General features: G+C 40.6%; 1 protein-coding gene and 1 long non-coding RNA gene across 9 annotated transcripts in view; one reads left to right on the forward strand and one right to left on the reverse strand.

Moving 5' to 3' along the window:
* LOC138068841 (uncharacterized) overlaps positions 1–15,437 on the reverse strand; it is a 43,900-nt gene that overhangs the window by 6,304 nt on the left and 22,159 nt on the right. For all 5 annotated transcript variants that reach the window (XR_011143622.1, XR_011143625.1, XR_011143621.1 and 2 more), the window contains 4 exons: positions 7,833–7,941; positions 7,225–7,458; positions 2,088–4,999; positions 387–518 (listed from right to left, as the gene is read on the reverse strand). This is a non-coding gene — a long non-coding RNA (uncharacterized lncRNA). The remainder of the gene's footprint in view (positions 1–386; positions 519–2,087; positions 5,000–7,224; positions 7,459–7,832; positions 7,942–15,437) is intronic.
* IL16 (interleukin 16) overlaps positions 14,166–15,437 on the forward strand; it is a 38,557-nt gene continuing 37,285 nt past the window's right edge. For all 4 annotated transcript variants that reach the window (XM_068957790.1, XM_068957791.1, XM_068957794.1 and 1 more), the window contains exon 1: positions 14,166–14,219. In XM_068957790.1, coding sequence (XP_068813891.1) covers positions 14,170–14,219 — 50 coding nt within the window. In that variant the 5' untranslated portion in view covers positions 14,166–14,169. The remainder of the gene's footprint in view (positions 14,220–15,437) is intronic.

Consider the following 15,437-nt stretch of genomic DNA (forward strand, 5'->3'; position numbering starts at 1 on the left):
TTGCAGCTCAGAACTCAGACTATGTAACATTTGTATGTTGAGCACAAGCAGGGAACACCTAAGAAGTTATAATTAATAGTTTCACTTAGGCAAAAAAACCCCCAAACCATTAGTGAAGTGAATCTATTTTACCTGATTTTGCCAATTACGACATTCTTCCAGTCCAGAAGAACAGTAATGCAAAATATGAACTGACCGCCTAAATGTGCAGACTTTTGAAAAAAGCCCATCCTGCCAGTAAAGAGCTGAACTGAAACGTAGCTCCCTAAATTGGTTACAGGAGCATTAATTGTTGCTGTAAGATCATCCACTCTGCCCAAACCAGCACACTGCTGCTGTGGTAAATTGCACAGACCAGAATAAACATTCAAAAAAGTTCTAATTACCTTAATTGTTAACTTTTTTTTTTTTTAACATCACTTTTCTTATTTGAATGCATCTCCCTTCACACTGCAGTCGTCCAAACTGTCTCATGAAGGTATGTACATTCAGCAATGTAATCACCTTACAACCACCTGCTGGGAAAAAAAAAATAAATTAGTTTCTTTAGTCTCTCACTGTGAAGCATGCTCCTCAAACTTCTTACAATTGTGTTCTGAATTCTCTCCACTTTGTTGACGTCCGTTTTAAAACAGGTGGATGTCAGAATTGGGCACAGAGTGGCTCATTCAATACCTTCTTCGGTGGGAGTGGTGCTGTTCCTCCTCGCTGCTTTTCGGCACGTGCACCCCTTTCCAAGAGCAGTGCCAAGGCCCCAGCACTGCTGAGTTGTCACGTGCTGCTCTTGGAGACCGAGGGGACTCCTTCCCTTGTGCTTATGATTTTCTCCCTCCCACCTTTCTGATGCTCTAGGTGAATGCTAACTTCACCTATGGCTGCTCTGGCTCCACTTGTCCTTATACAGTTGTGACAACTGATTTCCATTAAGTTCTTTATGATAAAGACTTTAGAATAGTGGGTAAAGGTGACTTAGCAGCGTAATCTAGCTGTATATTCCAAATGGCATAAAGTGCTTAAGGATAAAGAATAGCTGTGGACTAAGAAAAATATTATTATGACTCAGAAAGTACTTAAGACTGAATAAAATATATGAGGAAATGGTTATATTTCATGGAAGGTTATTAACAAGGGGAGATCCCAAGACCTATGCCAAAACGGAGATTATTTAATGTATTTACCACTCATCTAGAAAGCAAGCATGCAACAGCAGAGACAGCATAATTGGGAAATTATACATGATTGTTTAGAAAAGCCACAGCTTTAAAAAAAGCTCTGAAAGGAGGGACTGGGCAACAAGATGGCAGCTGAAACTCAGTGTAGGTAAGCGTTGAGGTAATGCATATTGAGAGAAACAGTTTGAACTATTCATACACACTGATGGTTTGCAAATTTACCACTCAAGAAAAAGACCTAGGCGTTACTGCGGACAGTTTAATGGAAACTTCTGCTCAGTGCACAGCAGTAGTCAAAAAAAACAAAACAACGTGTTAGGCTATACTAAAGATGAGTTGGAGGATAATACTGGAAGGAATAATGCCATCAAATACATCAATAACATATTCTCCATTTTAAAATTAGCTCATTTTTCTTTCGTTATCTCTGAAAGGAAACAGGAATAATCTGGAAAAGGGAAATAAAAAGGATTTATAGGCATGGATAAACTCCGATAAAGTGAAAGATTTTTAAAAGGTGTCAGAATTGTGATGTCCTTCAAATCAAATCTTTATCTAAACAACCTCTTTGCACCCCTGGTCGTCGCTGTGTAAAGAGGAATAATGGGAGCCAGCACTTCTGTCCTGTCTGTAGGGAAGACCGGATGAAAAGCGACGTATAGGTTGCTGTCAGCCCCCTTTCGAGCACGTGGCCTGAACGCCGCTTCCATGTTGCTCCAGAGGAGGAGGGAGCCCCACGAGCCTCCTCCTGCTCTCTCAACTCCGCATCGTCGTGTCCTGTCCAGCTCAGGCCCCCCGGCGCCTACACCCAGCACTCTCCACCCAAACGTCTCCCACTTGCCCAGAGCCACCCTAGCACCCAAACCAGAGACCCTCCCTCCTTTATCCCCTTCCCCTCTCCGCCCAGGCACGTACCTCAGAACAGACCTACCCTCCGCGGCTCCCCCGGCCCTGTGCTGCCCACGCGGCTCTACAGCCCGCGTTCCCGCCGCGGCAGGCCCGGGCACTGCTCCGCAGCCCCCTTGGCCGGCAGGGCTACCAGCACCGCTGGGCATCGTTAATTTGCCTCCTCCGGAGCGTCGACGCAGCAGGCCACGTCCGCAGGCTCTGCAGACCGCTGACAGAAGTGCACAGTCTTGTTGACATCAATTACTACTCATGGTAAACTAGAAAAATTAAAACCAGAGGTTAATTTACGGCAGAGGACACCCCCTCCCCCCCGCCAAACACACACCACCCAGCTTAGGGCTGTAGCATGCCTCAGTGCATATAATGCTCATATTTGATCTTAATTAAGGCGCGAGGTTTCTCTCCTAATTACCAGACAAGCCAGGTTGAAAGCTGTCCTGTGGATTAAGAGCAATGATACACACCAGCCTCTGCGGTTCCTAGGGTAGAGGTGCTTGCTATAAATAGCTGTCAGATTTGTACAGTTAACATTGTTTAGTCTGAGGATAAGTGAGGAAAATGGGAAAATCATTTGCCCAGCAGCGTGAGGGTGTGGAACGAGACAGTGTTGTTTGCTGCCGAGAGTTTTTATTTTTATTACCAAACTCTTGAGAGCTTAAGAGATGTCACAAGGTCCTTTCGCAGTGCTGGGCCGTGAAACCAGGAGGGGAAAATATGAACTGATGCAGTTTTATGTAACTTACAAATGTGTTTAGCATTTTCTGTGACAGAGTGAAGCCAGTCAGAAAACTTAACCGTTTCCTTTGTGAATTTTATTTTGCTGATCTGGAAGTTTGCTCTGTTCCAGCAGAATTGGCAGTGCTGGTGTTCAGAGCAAGGATAGGATATGTCATTTCCCACACAGGCATAATAAATCCTAATTACAATCAAATGAGGAGAGGAAAAAAGAAAAATTAAAGTTATGCTGTGAAACGGCATTATTGCCTCTCTAACAAGAAGCATATGGAATAGTAGCTTGCACATAGGTCTGAGAGCCAGGAATAAATCAGTGCTAGTCTAGACACACTGATTCCAGCTGTGGTCCTGAAACAAGCCGTTAGGGCTAGAATTTGCTTAAGTCTAATACCCATCTGGAGAGGATGATGAATGAAGGTAGAATAGTAGTGTCCTGTCAGAGTTGTGCTAGAGGTGCTTACATTATGGCTGGGACACAGGCAGGAGAACAAGGGGTATCCATTGTATTCCCCTGTTCCTTCAGGAAAGTGACTGGACCCACGGCCAATGTCAGCAGTCACACGCTACAGCCTAAAGAATAGAGACTTATCATGTTCTCTCCAAATCCAGAAAAGGACCAGAGGACGTGTCTTTACTCAGTCCTGTTTTCCACTTCTTATTTAATATGGCCCTCTGTCATGATCTCCCTTACGCTTTCTCCAGGGTGGCTATAACATTTAATTAACTAATATTTATAAGCACTGAGAAGATGGAAAGCCCTATATATTATCTATTTAAGGTAAGTGCCTCACAAAAAGACATACAGAAAAGTGACTAGTGGTATAATTTCAGAAAGCAGAGTAAACCCTCACGAGCACTCCTCCTCCCTCCTGCCCTTCCACCTCCACTCCTTTCCCCAGGAGAATGAATCCCTCTCAAAAAGGATCTAACAGGAATAACGTTTGCACCTCCTTTGCTATTATCACTTTTATCTTCTTTTCACACAGCAAAAGGGTCCCCAGTTCCTTTCTGTTTGCTTTAGCTTGATTTGTGCCATCCTCAAACAAAACTCTTCCCTCCACTACACAGGCTTTATTCACTAAAGAACAACCTCCCAAAGCCCTTGCAGACCTTATGAAAGGCGTTTTCACTCGCTTGGGTTAAATGAGCACAGTGTGTTTTCTTTCTTTTTTTTGGGTAAGAAGTAATAAATGAATCATTTCAACTTTGGGCATGGAGTTTAGGTGTTGTATTTGTACCATGCAACTACATAAACACAGAAAGAGCCAGTTAACCAATGAATGGCAGGAATTAGAAGCAATGAGATGATCTAAAACATTTTAACACATTTTCCATATATTAGCCCTTGGACTAGTTGTGTTTTGCTTTCTTACAACAGACACAAGTCAGTAGAAGTCCAAAAGGAAAGTTTGAGGTTTTACATTTCTGTTTGTGGTACAGGAAAAGGGTTACGATCTCAGTGGTTGATTCAGTGAAATAACATCTCTTTTATACACATCTGCCTAGCAAGTAGGGCGGTAGTTGGAAATACCCAATCTAAGGCATTAAAGATTTGCTGGCAAATAGCAAAGGCATTTTCTGCTGAGGAAAAATTGTTACACTGAGTAGTCACTTCGCATGCTTAGGAGTTACAGTCAAATATCCAAACACTGTGGAGTTACAGTGCATTTACTATTTTGTCAAGTATTTAACACACTGGGAAGTGACTCTGCTGTATATTTCATGTCCATGAAGTCATGATAAAGAACTTAAATAAGAAGATACTTGGCAATGGTAAGTGATATTTTTATATCAAATTATGAGGGCATCATACTGTCAGCAGTTTTTGTATGTAAATATGTACAATTTTCAAACTGTTTGTATTTGAGAAACTAAATGAGAAAAGTAAACAGAAAAAAGATAAAACCAGGCTGTTTACAATATAAACTCTATGCTTCTGCCTATCTATTCAATGCTATGGATGTCTTGTTTTCAAATGATATAGGACATTTGAAATAATTATTATTGTTTGATTATCAGTCTTATGACTTAAAACAGAGATGCTGTACATGGAAATACCTTAATCTAGGGCATTTTCACTTTGCTGGACGTGATTCCTCCTAGAAGAACATATATAAAAGCGGAGTGAACCAGAAACTTTTATGACATTGTAGCTTTCTTCAGTTTTGAAGGCCTCTCTAAACCTGTAATATTATGAGACAGAAAAGAAATGTAAGCATTAATTAAATGATTCATTACTCACGTACTTTTTTAAACCTACAAAATCTCTCTCACTGGTAATTAGTCTTCATAAATAAGAGAAAGGAACTAATTTCAAAACAGGATGCAGAGGAGAGAATATGGGTTTTTTTTTTGTTTTTTGCTTTTTCTAAGTCCATTTTCTTCCCAAATTGTTTCTAACTTTTCTATTCATTTCAACTCTGCTGTGTAACTGCAGACTACAGTCTTTATATATTTTATTTTCATTTAAAGAAGCAATGTATAGAAACATATTTCTCCACGAGAACTGGATAGGGGGAGTAGCTAACCTCTGAAAACACATACACATTTCCAAACCATTTTAAAATTAAGCATTAATATGATTATCCATCATCAGCTCAGAGCATAGCTCCAAGCAAGACGTCCAAATGCACTATTTACTTGAATCTCTGTATGAACTCGCCCGTACAGGAAATCAGTAAATTGGTCCAGAATCTAAGCCTCAAAGGGAACACATGTTTGTTTAGTCATGTACTATAAATATCATCTGTAGACTCAGAACCTTGCCAGCATTATTCATGCAGTGTTCACTTAATAGTGCCCTTATTATTATGAGCCTCATTAGGAACTGATTCATACAGTATGAGCTTGCAGAAAAAACACACACGCTAGTATAACATACATCTCAATGACATATTGCCCATCCTGGCAGCGTAAGCTCATTGTGGAGCTGGTGCGCTCCGAGCTGAGCGAACACCTCCTGGCGAGGAGCCCCTTGGGAGAGGCAGCCAGCCCAGGAGCTCCTCTTGCCGCTGCCGGCAGGACCACTGCTGTCACAACAGAGGTGGGGCCAAAACATTCCCCCTCCACCCCCACCACACTGTCCTGCGGCCGTGAACAGATGACATAAAGCTGTGGGGCTGTCAAATTGCTGAAATTTACGCTGTGGGACTGAACCTACAGGCGCCGGCCTCTTATCATCACTTCTGCAGCTCTTTGCTAATAGGGATCACCAAGGATGTGACCTGCTGCTTTTACTAGCCTAGCGTGTTTATAATGTTACAGTATTAGGCTGGCTATATTACAGCATAAAACCTACTGTACAGTGTAAAATAACTTACAGGCTTTTCTGGTACAACACTTCTGGAATTAACATATGGGATAAACTTTGTATGTGATGTATTCTACATAACATGAGATGTGCTGATGTAGGACAGTTGCACGACACAAGCAAATGTTTACTGTTTTCTAAGAGCAGTTAACTGTTTTGTTCTCTGTTCCATTACAACAGTGCCTTTTGGTACTTTTCATCAGAGAAATCCCAACACATCCAAAAAAGGTAAAAGCCACCAGCTCATTTTCATTGATGAGGAAAGCGATTGGGGGCAAGGGGAGGGGGAAATAAACTTATCTAAGGAAAAAACAACAGGTCACTATCAGGGCTGGAAGACGTCCAGACTGGCAGTGCAGTGCTCTGTCCAAAAATGGGCTGGGGCAGATTGCTACTGCCTTATAGTCTGAGTGGTGTGTGTTACATGTGGCTGACAATGTTCAGTTACAGGCAAGCCATTGCCCAAAATTAATAGTGAACCTAAACTGATATTGTCAAAGCCTTAATAGTTTTTTCCTCTGCCCATTTTTTTTTATGAACTGCTGCATTTGGGATCCTATGTTTTGGTCAGGAACAGGAAAAAATTGTTTTAAAACTCATGTGCTTTTATGCAACCCCCCCAAAGTCTGGGTATTCTTATCTCGGAGATGTTTGAATCAAGTCTTTCAAGATTTACTCCATGAATTAAATGACAGGATTTGTCATCAGCTTAAAAGCTGTTCAAGAAAAAGCAAAGAAAACCAGACCGGAAATCCTGGGTTATGACACTCATTGCATGGTTGGCTTAAAACATGGTTTTGAACCACCACTTGGAACTAAAATTCCAGAAGAGGCTGTTTCTTTTGGGAAGTTCAACCTGAGACAACGGATTTAGTTACTGATTCTTCTGGCAATCTTCTCTGGATTCCTACTCCAAAAATGGGCATCCATGAGTAAAGAACATTTGAAAACGTGACCTCTCTGAGCACATCTCCAGTGTCAGGTGTCCCGTGGAGGCTCCCAGGACCAGGTCTGCTGTCACATTGCTGGAGCATACTGACTAGAGCAAATACCATTGTGTAAGCCTTAATATGCTGTTTTACACACTCCCAGACCTACCTGCATTTTGTTAATACCCAGACATCCTTTCCAGATGGTCTACTCATGAGACAGCCTTGTGGTCAGGAGGTAGATAAGCCATGGCACAATCCAATCTTACAGCTGCTTTTGTCCCCTCCATCAGTTGCAATATAAATATAGCACCTGTGATCTGAGTTGTACCTTTCTGTATGGATTAAGGTATCCCTTCCATTTCCCAGCGCTATGGAGCTTAGTTAATTACTGTCTGGTAGCCTTGAACAACAGGTACGGTAGAAATAACAGTTATTTTCTCAATGTTTAAACTGAGGTCATCACAAAATTAGAAAACCTATCAAATATCAGGTCATGCAATAAAGTTTCATGACACCCTTTCCCCCCTTATTAATCTTCACAAAAATGCTGAGGAAGTGATCAAGGGTCTTTACTATGCCATGACGGTAATACTAAAGCTCTTCTGGATAAATATAGAAATAAATGCAAGTGAGTATCAGGACACAGAAACGTTTAAAAGCAATGGTAACTAACCAGTGGAACAATCTATCTGAGGATAGAGCAAGTTATTCAGGACTGGAGGGATAAGGTCTTTACATTCAGATTTGGTGCTTATTTTAACAGATACACTTTACCTGGAGCAGAATTTATTGCCATCAATACAGGAATCACAGGTTAAAATTTTCCCAAGGCGGTCAGACTAGCTAACTGGAACCATCGCTTCTGGGCTTAAAATCTCTGACTCTGTAGGAAGAAAAGAACCAAGGTCAGGAATCATCAGCTTAGTTCTCCCTGTCACTAACCCTATTTAACTGAGCTATTTAACATTAGATACTGCTCTGAAGGTGCGGGCTGATCTCAAAGCTTGAGAGAAAAGCCAGCTCCCAGAAACAACAGATCCTAGAGTGTTTGGGACGCTAAAGCTGACTCCAGCACAGTCTGCCACACCTACAGATGGGGTGTCGTTGGATCCTATGAAGCACGAGAGGCATTGCACGCTGTGTCTTCTCTGCGAGCTGTTTATGTGACAGACAATACTGTTTCACCCAAGAGGAACCTGTAAGCTCATCTTGTCTCACTTTGCTGTTAACTATAATGCTAGTGAGCAACATACCTGGTAAGCATTACGAGCCAGGTTAGTTTAGAAGCTGCAGCACTGTAGAAGTTAAGAGCAAGACAGCTGCTATTGGAGCTTTACCCTGCTGTCTTCAACACCACAAATAAAACCCATCCATTCAATTTTCTGCTTGTCACAGACTGGAGATAAAGTAAAGCAGCATAAACGTGAAGGGTCTTCAAGACTCATTCAGTGCATGGAAGCAGCAGCTGAACTAAGTAGCTTTGCCTCTGCCAGGCATCTCAAATGACAGATGCTCAAAAGAAGCTGCTGCTAAAGCCTTGCGGCTGAAATGACAACTGTTCCTACAAATACAGTAAATTTATCTTATTCAGGCATAGACATGTAAGAGGAAGATATTACATAATTCCTCATCAAACATTGGCAATGCTAAATAAAAAACAAACAAAACAAACAACAAACAAACAGCTACCCGTGAGACGCTAAAGCTTAACATGTCACTGACTTCAGTGAGACCAAGATCAGGCCTTAGAAAGCGGTGTCAGTGCCACAGCATCTAAAGTATGGAATAAATTCTGCCACTAGTACTCAGAGGGACTAAATATATTCACCTTTTCAGTACATTCATGCATTCATATCAGTCCGGTCAAGGAGTAAAGGACTATGCAGCAGCAAGGAATCTGACAGAATCCAACCCTGAACTCGCAGTAAAATGTAAAATCAGTAAGTTTAAACGCTCCTTCTATATTAAAAAATATAGAGAAAAATTTCATGTGATTTTTGTACGTAGAGTAAGTTAATTTTTCTTTTGCCCTTTATTTTTTTCCCCTGATAAATCATAGTTTTGGCAATTGATAATTCCCCTTTCATTCAGTCTAAGGGACCCTTATTTCAGCCTACAGTTCAGGGGAATATAAATCAAGAGGAATGCAAAATCAGATGAAAAAGGAACGTTGTGTGACTGGAAAAGTGGAACAAAGAGGTCAAGTCATAACTTCTAAAAATATTTGTTTAAAATCAGAATGATACCATACAGGAGAGCTCACATGATTTTTTCACTACTCTGGAACTGCAGTAAGTTATAAACTTTACATTGGTCATCTGCTTTGAAAAATTAGATGGACCTTGCCTGTAGTACCCAGATATTTAGCAACTCCATTGTACAGTCACAAATATTCTGTAGTGTTTCTCTAAGCCCAGCATAATCACTTACACATGCTTTATAGACACAGTACAAAAATACTAAAATAATAAACAACCAGAAACACTTTGTTAAAACAGCATCATTCTTGCTGTCCTTCACATACCACACCATGACTACACATACCGATGCTCTTCACACTGCCACTGCTGTATTTCTTCAATAACACATGCTCCTAACGCAATGTTTATGTAGATCGCATACGCTACTTTTTTGCACCCAAAATATTGTATACATACAATAACAACAAGCAGTGACACCAGAATAAGGTCAGTAATCATGCAGAGTGTGAGTGCACGTCATGCAGCACAAACAACATATTTGGGAAGACAAGCTTTAGGAACTTGTATTAATTCATAGGAAGGCAATTCACTGAGAAACAGTCTAGAAGACTGCAGAGCTAGATACCGTTATAAAACAGTCAGGTAAAGAAGTTCACAAAAGGAAGTGGATTTTTAAACAAGGCCCTGAAGAAAAAGGAGGGGATCCAAGCATACAAAAAGAAGCATGAAGCTGAGAGACAGGAAGAGGCAGAAGAAAAGTTAAAAGTAGGTAGGGAATAGAGGATGATACCAATAGAGTGATCAAGGCACAGAGGTCAATGACAAAGGGACTGTACAAAGACTTGAAGATCAGGATATTTTTCTTAGTACAACAACCAAACAAATTTTAGAGGCAGCAAACTTAAAACAATTACAAGTAAGTACATTTTTATGTAACGCCTGAAACTCATTGCCTCTAGATACTCTTGAAATCAAAAACTTAATAGGAGCCAGAAAAGGATGAATTACAGTTACGTTACACAGGATTCATTTCATCTTTAGAAGAAAAAAACATTCTTCATGCTTCCTTGCAGAAGCTAGGTACTAAGTGATGAAAGGAATTAGAACGAGATTTACCTCATCTGACATAATGCAATACTTACGTGTTATGGGCAGTTTGCAGCTTCTGCTAAAAACAGCGCTATCCAATCATAATGTAAAAAGCCTCAACAACTTTGGAACACATACAAAACCTCAGAGTGCCAGCCTACTCTAACCAAGAAGGTGCTAGGAGGAAACTCTTCCCGAAAGCGAGTTCTCTCTTAATTGCTTTTTAGCAAGGCAATTCCTTTGAAGCAATAGCTATAGGCCATTGCTAGAGAAGGATACTGAATTAAGGATATTGTTTATACTGTGACTCAGTGTGCCAGTTCCTATGTTGCTATGTTTTGATGGATGGAAGGGCAGAGTGAAAGCTGTAAAACCCAAGACACAGATGACTAATTCAGTCCTGGCTTAGCAGCAGCGAGGGGATGGTTGTCCTGTGCAATGTAACTTGTTGTCTGGAATATGGTAACGTGTGAAAATTGTCACTGTGTTTAAGGCACAACTACTTCATTGGTTTGCTGAGCCATGTAAGGACAGGACAAAATTGAGACTATCTCAAACTCTCTCTCTTATTAACACATGGAGTATTTGAAGTTGGGTGGAGATCAAAACTGGAGCTAAGTTCCATCATTACTTAGATTTGCTTTGCACAGTACTAATGTTGTGTTTAAGTTTATATGCTCCTTTTTCGGGAAAGGTTATCACTAGCAGCAACAGGCAAAACATTTAGTACAGAACAGCCTGTATATCTAAAATCTAAACTTTGGATTTGGAAAATAATTTGGGGGAAAAGAGGGATCCGTTCCTGCATCTGCTATGGTACCAGACTCATCCTGCTTTCAGTCATGCAAAAAAATTAGTCATAAAAAAATGAGTCCAAGGACTACTTTAAGTCCGTTTCCCATCTCCAATATAGACTAACTCCACTTGTCAGAAAAGGGTCTCCATTAAGGGGAAACTATGACCTATCCCAGGCCAGATGTACCACCCTACCTGTAAATGGTAAAGTTTGACTTTTATTCTGAAGCAAGTTGCTGCCCCTTAAACATGTTACTCCCTTTAACTGTGGCTACTATTTTCATCTACTCACTCCTTGGGGTGAAATCTGTGTCCCACTGAAATCAAAGGCAAAATAGCTAACTTCAAAGGGCTCATGATTTCTGCTCTCTTCTTGCTCCATGCATTAATTATGCTACAGATTGTATTTCCTTTTATTTGTTTGGACTCTTTTTTTTCTGCTACATTCTTCTTTTCCTGTTGCTTTCACAAAAAGACAGTAAGGGAATACAGCTGATTTTCCTTATATTGCCTATTATTTCATAAATCTCTGTCAAGGCAACTCCTTTCTGTAAAGGAGAGTCCACATCACTTCAATCTTTTCATACAAAATTCCAGCCTCTGATCAATGTTCACTGCCTTTTTTCTGGTATGATATCTTTGAGCTAAGTAATGAAGACTGACCACAAGATCCAATATCAAAGCATACCATTACTACAACATGGCAGGCACAGCAGAGGTTCTCTTTCTTTCTCCTTTTTCCTTATGGCTTCTAAAAATGCGCTTTTCTGTTCACCACTGGGCACTGACAATTACTGTACAGAGATGAAAAAAGCTGCAAAAGGTTAGAGTGAAACATCATGAAAAACAGTCCCTCCTTGTGATATTTATGTTTCTGCTGCTGGCCTTGGCAGAAGTCCAGATTCTGCATGAACAAAACTCCCAAAGGCTTAAGGACTACAGAATTTAGCCCATAGTCAGGAAGCACAATAACATGTGACAATGGGAAGAAATAAAAAATAGCTTTCCAATGCTTTTGAGCTTCCAACTCGATCAGTTTGGATCAAAACCCAGGGGCTGTTAAGATTCTGTGTGAATGAGTTCTCTATTGCTAAACAAAAGCATGTGTGTGTTACCGTGTAAGACAGTTAAGTGGTAAACAATATGTGGCTTCGTTTTCTCATTGATATTTCATTTTACAGAACCAGCACTATAAAATCCCAATTTATATAGCAGGCCGCTGTCTTCTCTATTCAAATACAGTGATGAACCGCTTCAGAAAACACAAAATCAACTCCCTAATTCTCCTTCTTTCCAGGAAAGCTACCTGATACCCAGTGTTCACTACTCAGCGCCAAAGCATGGTTCTTCTACAAAAATGAGAAGTTAAAATCGTAGGGTAATGCTCCATGTTTACTATCATCCAGTAACTCAGGTTAAAACTGTCCCCTTTACATTAGATGTCCGTTGGTTAACTGATACCATGAAAACTTCTTAGTTGGGAAAGCAATACTGAATTCTCATCTTTTTTTAAACACTTAAAATATAAATTAGCCACAATTATATTATCAAGGACAGAAGGTGTCACTGCTACTGTAGATGACGTGCAGAGCAGAGCAGAGAGAGTTTTGCTTTTTGTCCCATCAGTTTTGCTTTTTGTCCCACTTGTAATTCTCACGTGGCAGTCGCCTGTCTTCACAGCCTACATTTTTAGATATCTAGAGGTTACAGGAGACCAATAAACATGAGTCCGTGTCAGCAAAATATTTCAAACCCATTTTATACTTTCTCTCTTTTGTGAATTTAGTGACAGACCAGTAAAACTGGGATCTTAGAGCCACAGAACACAGAGAGGGTAGCAGGTGTCTAAGCACTCTCTTGTTGACCATTTCCATGACCAGATGGGGCCAGGTGTAAAATTCAGGTTTCTATTTACATTTTCCAGAAATGTATAGGTTTTATAGGTTGTGGGAAAATTCCAAAGAGGCCTCTCTATTTCAATAAAACTAACATTAACTGTTTCAGAGACAATTCTTTTTGTTTTGGGATTTCTTTTTTTTTTTTAATTTACAAACTCCCTATGTATCTCGTGCCTACCTTACACTTAAAGCAGTCACAAAAATTCACTGAGAGAAAGTAGGTTTCTGAAGCAAGATTGTGTCTTGTCAGTGTGTGAGCAGAGCTGGGGGTTGACAGGCAGGAAAAGAGCAGCCTCTGTGTATTAGATGAAAACCAGCTGAGCATGCCTAGGGATGTGGTAGAAAGGCAGCTGACTGTTCCCACCAGCAATGGTCAATGCAGCTCACCGGTGCTGGCTGAGAGAAGTTGCCACAATAGTAGATCGGACTGTGAACCTTTTACTTTGCAGAAAAAGAAAGCTATAACAGAAGGAACTGGGAATCCAAGGCATAGTTCTCATTCCCTGGGATGCTCCACAGAAAGCGTAACAATTTACTGGGCCTTTGATCACGTTGGATCACAAGTTACAATCTAGCCCATAAGGAGACGAGTGTGCAAGAATTAGTAGGTTGAAGAGACCATGTCATTTCAAGGTGAACAATACAAGGGCTTGGCATTCAAAAGTGGCTCCTATTGTTTTTTGCTCCCGGAGCAGAAGTAGCCTATGAAATTCTTACTAGCTTAATGCTTAAAATATCTGCTGAAAATTATGAGAAACATGCTGGCCGTCTCGTCTCGGCCTCCAGCAGGAAATCCTGCACTTGATTAGCATCGATTTTCCTCCCTCTCACAGTAAGCCTAACATGCCTGAACCCCATCAATCCTAGGACCAGAGTGTGATGGGTAGAAACAAATGACACAGACTCCTTAAATGGTCTTTTCTTCCTTGGGTAGCGGGAAGCTTGCTGGAAACAGTTCCCCCAATACTGCATCCCATTGCTTTTGTTTATCTATCCTTGCTGACATTTTCTTCAATTAGGAAACAATAGCTCCGTTCCAATGTGCTGAGCAGAATTACTGAAACTGAGTCACGTGATATCATGAGGGTGTGTTTTCAATTATTCACTCTGTCTTTTTTTGCCAGGCCTATGAAGAGGAACAGCCTTCTGCAGAAGTCAGGTTTGCCTGCCTCGCTGTTGTAAGTTCCTCCTTTTGAATTTTTATTCTGCAATAAGTATAGGGTTTTTTTTTTTCAATAGTAAATCCAACTCTCCTAAAGTGCCTTTCTCTTTGTTAGAAAACTTCCAGATCTCTAGTTCTTCCTATTGCCTGGAAATCCTAGACATCTGCAATAGTTCAGTGTAATAGTATTGCTCAGGACTGAATCTGACAAAGATCACAAGATCTAGATTAAAAGGGGATGCAAGATATCATGCTGTTAGCACTTAGTAATATAAAACTCATCTTGTTCTTGCTAGCAAAGCACAGATCTAACTCTCCCACTGAGTGTTTAACAGCAGAGCACTACCATTCAATCTGGGAGCTACACCAAATTATTTATATCTTGTAAATGCTCGGTTTAATATACAACCAAAAATCTGAACCAAATGGGCACAGCTCAAATTATGTATTTTGTTTGCAGAGGACAGATTGAGTTAGGGCTTTTTAAACTTAAAGCTGGAAAAATAAAGCTTGAGGAAAAAAAAAAGAAAAAGAGAAGGAACATTTGGTTTGCATTACAAACCACAGACAACTTCCATCAGGCGCAGTGGAGGTATAGGAATGGCAAGAGAAAATGACAAGCAGCGAGTGCACTGAAAAGAAAGATGAATGGCTTGGAGAATTGACTTTGAAGTAATTGTCCATGCCCACAATACCTTGAATTAAATTTAGTGGAAGATGGCAATGAATCATAGGGCTTCTCTGGCACTGGCAATGCTATTTTCTGTGTAAAATAACATTTCTGGATATTTATATTGGGAAACTTACAGACTGTGTTTTTGGTGCCTCCTATATTTCTGTCACTTATGCAACCCCAAATCAGAAGCTCTGTAAAGGATGCAGCCTTAGTCAAGGCTTGGGCTGTGATCTGATACTTAGAGCAAGCATTTAAATGGAAGTCACCAGGTCTACAGGGTTTATTTTCAGCTCAGTCACTGGCTTGCTTTGAGATACTAGGTAAGTCATTCAGGGTTAAATTTGGTCTTTGAGAGGTGATTAAGCTCTAGGGGAGGGAGGGAAGGGGAAAGGAGCTGACACAGCAGGGCAGAAAAGATTTTCTCTCTGCATAAGACAGAATTCCTCAGGAGACATTGCATGGAGGGTGGGATGGCAGGGTGCACTTAGAATTGTGTTTCCTTTACTGTTTCAACAGGTGCTTCTGCATGTTCCCTGCATCCCAGATGCTTAACGCTAG

The sequence above is a fragment of the Struthio camelus genome, chromosome 12, assembly GCF_040807025.1.
Source record: "Struthio camelus isolate bStrCam1 chromosome 12, bStrCam1.hap1, whole genome shotgun sequence".
Classification (NCBI taxonomy): domain Eukaryota; kingdom Metazoa; phylum Chordata; class Aves; order Struthioniformes; family Struthionidae; genus Struthio; species Struthio camelus.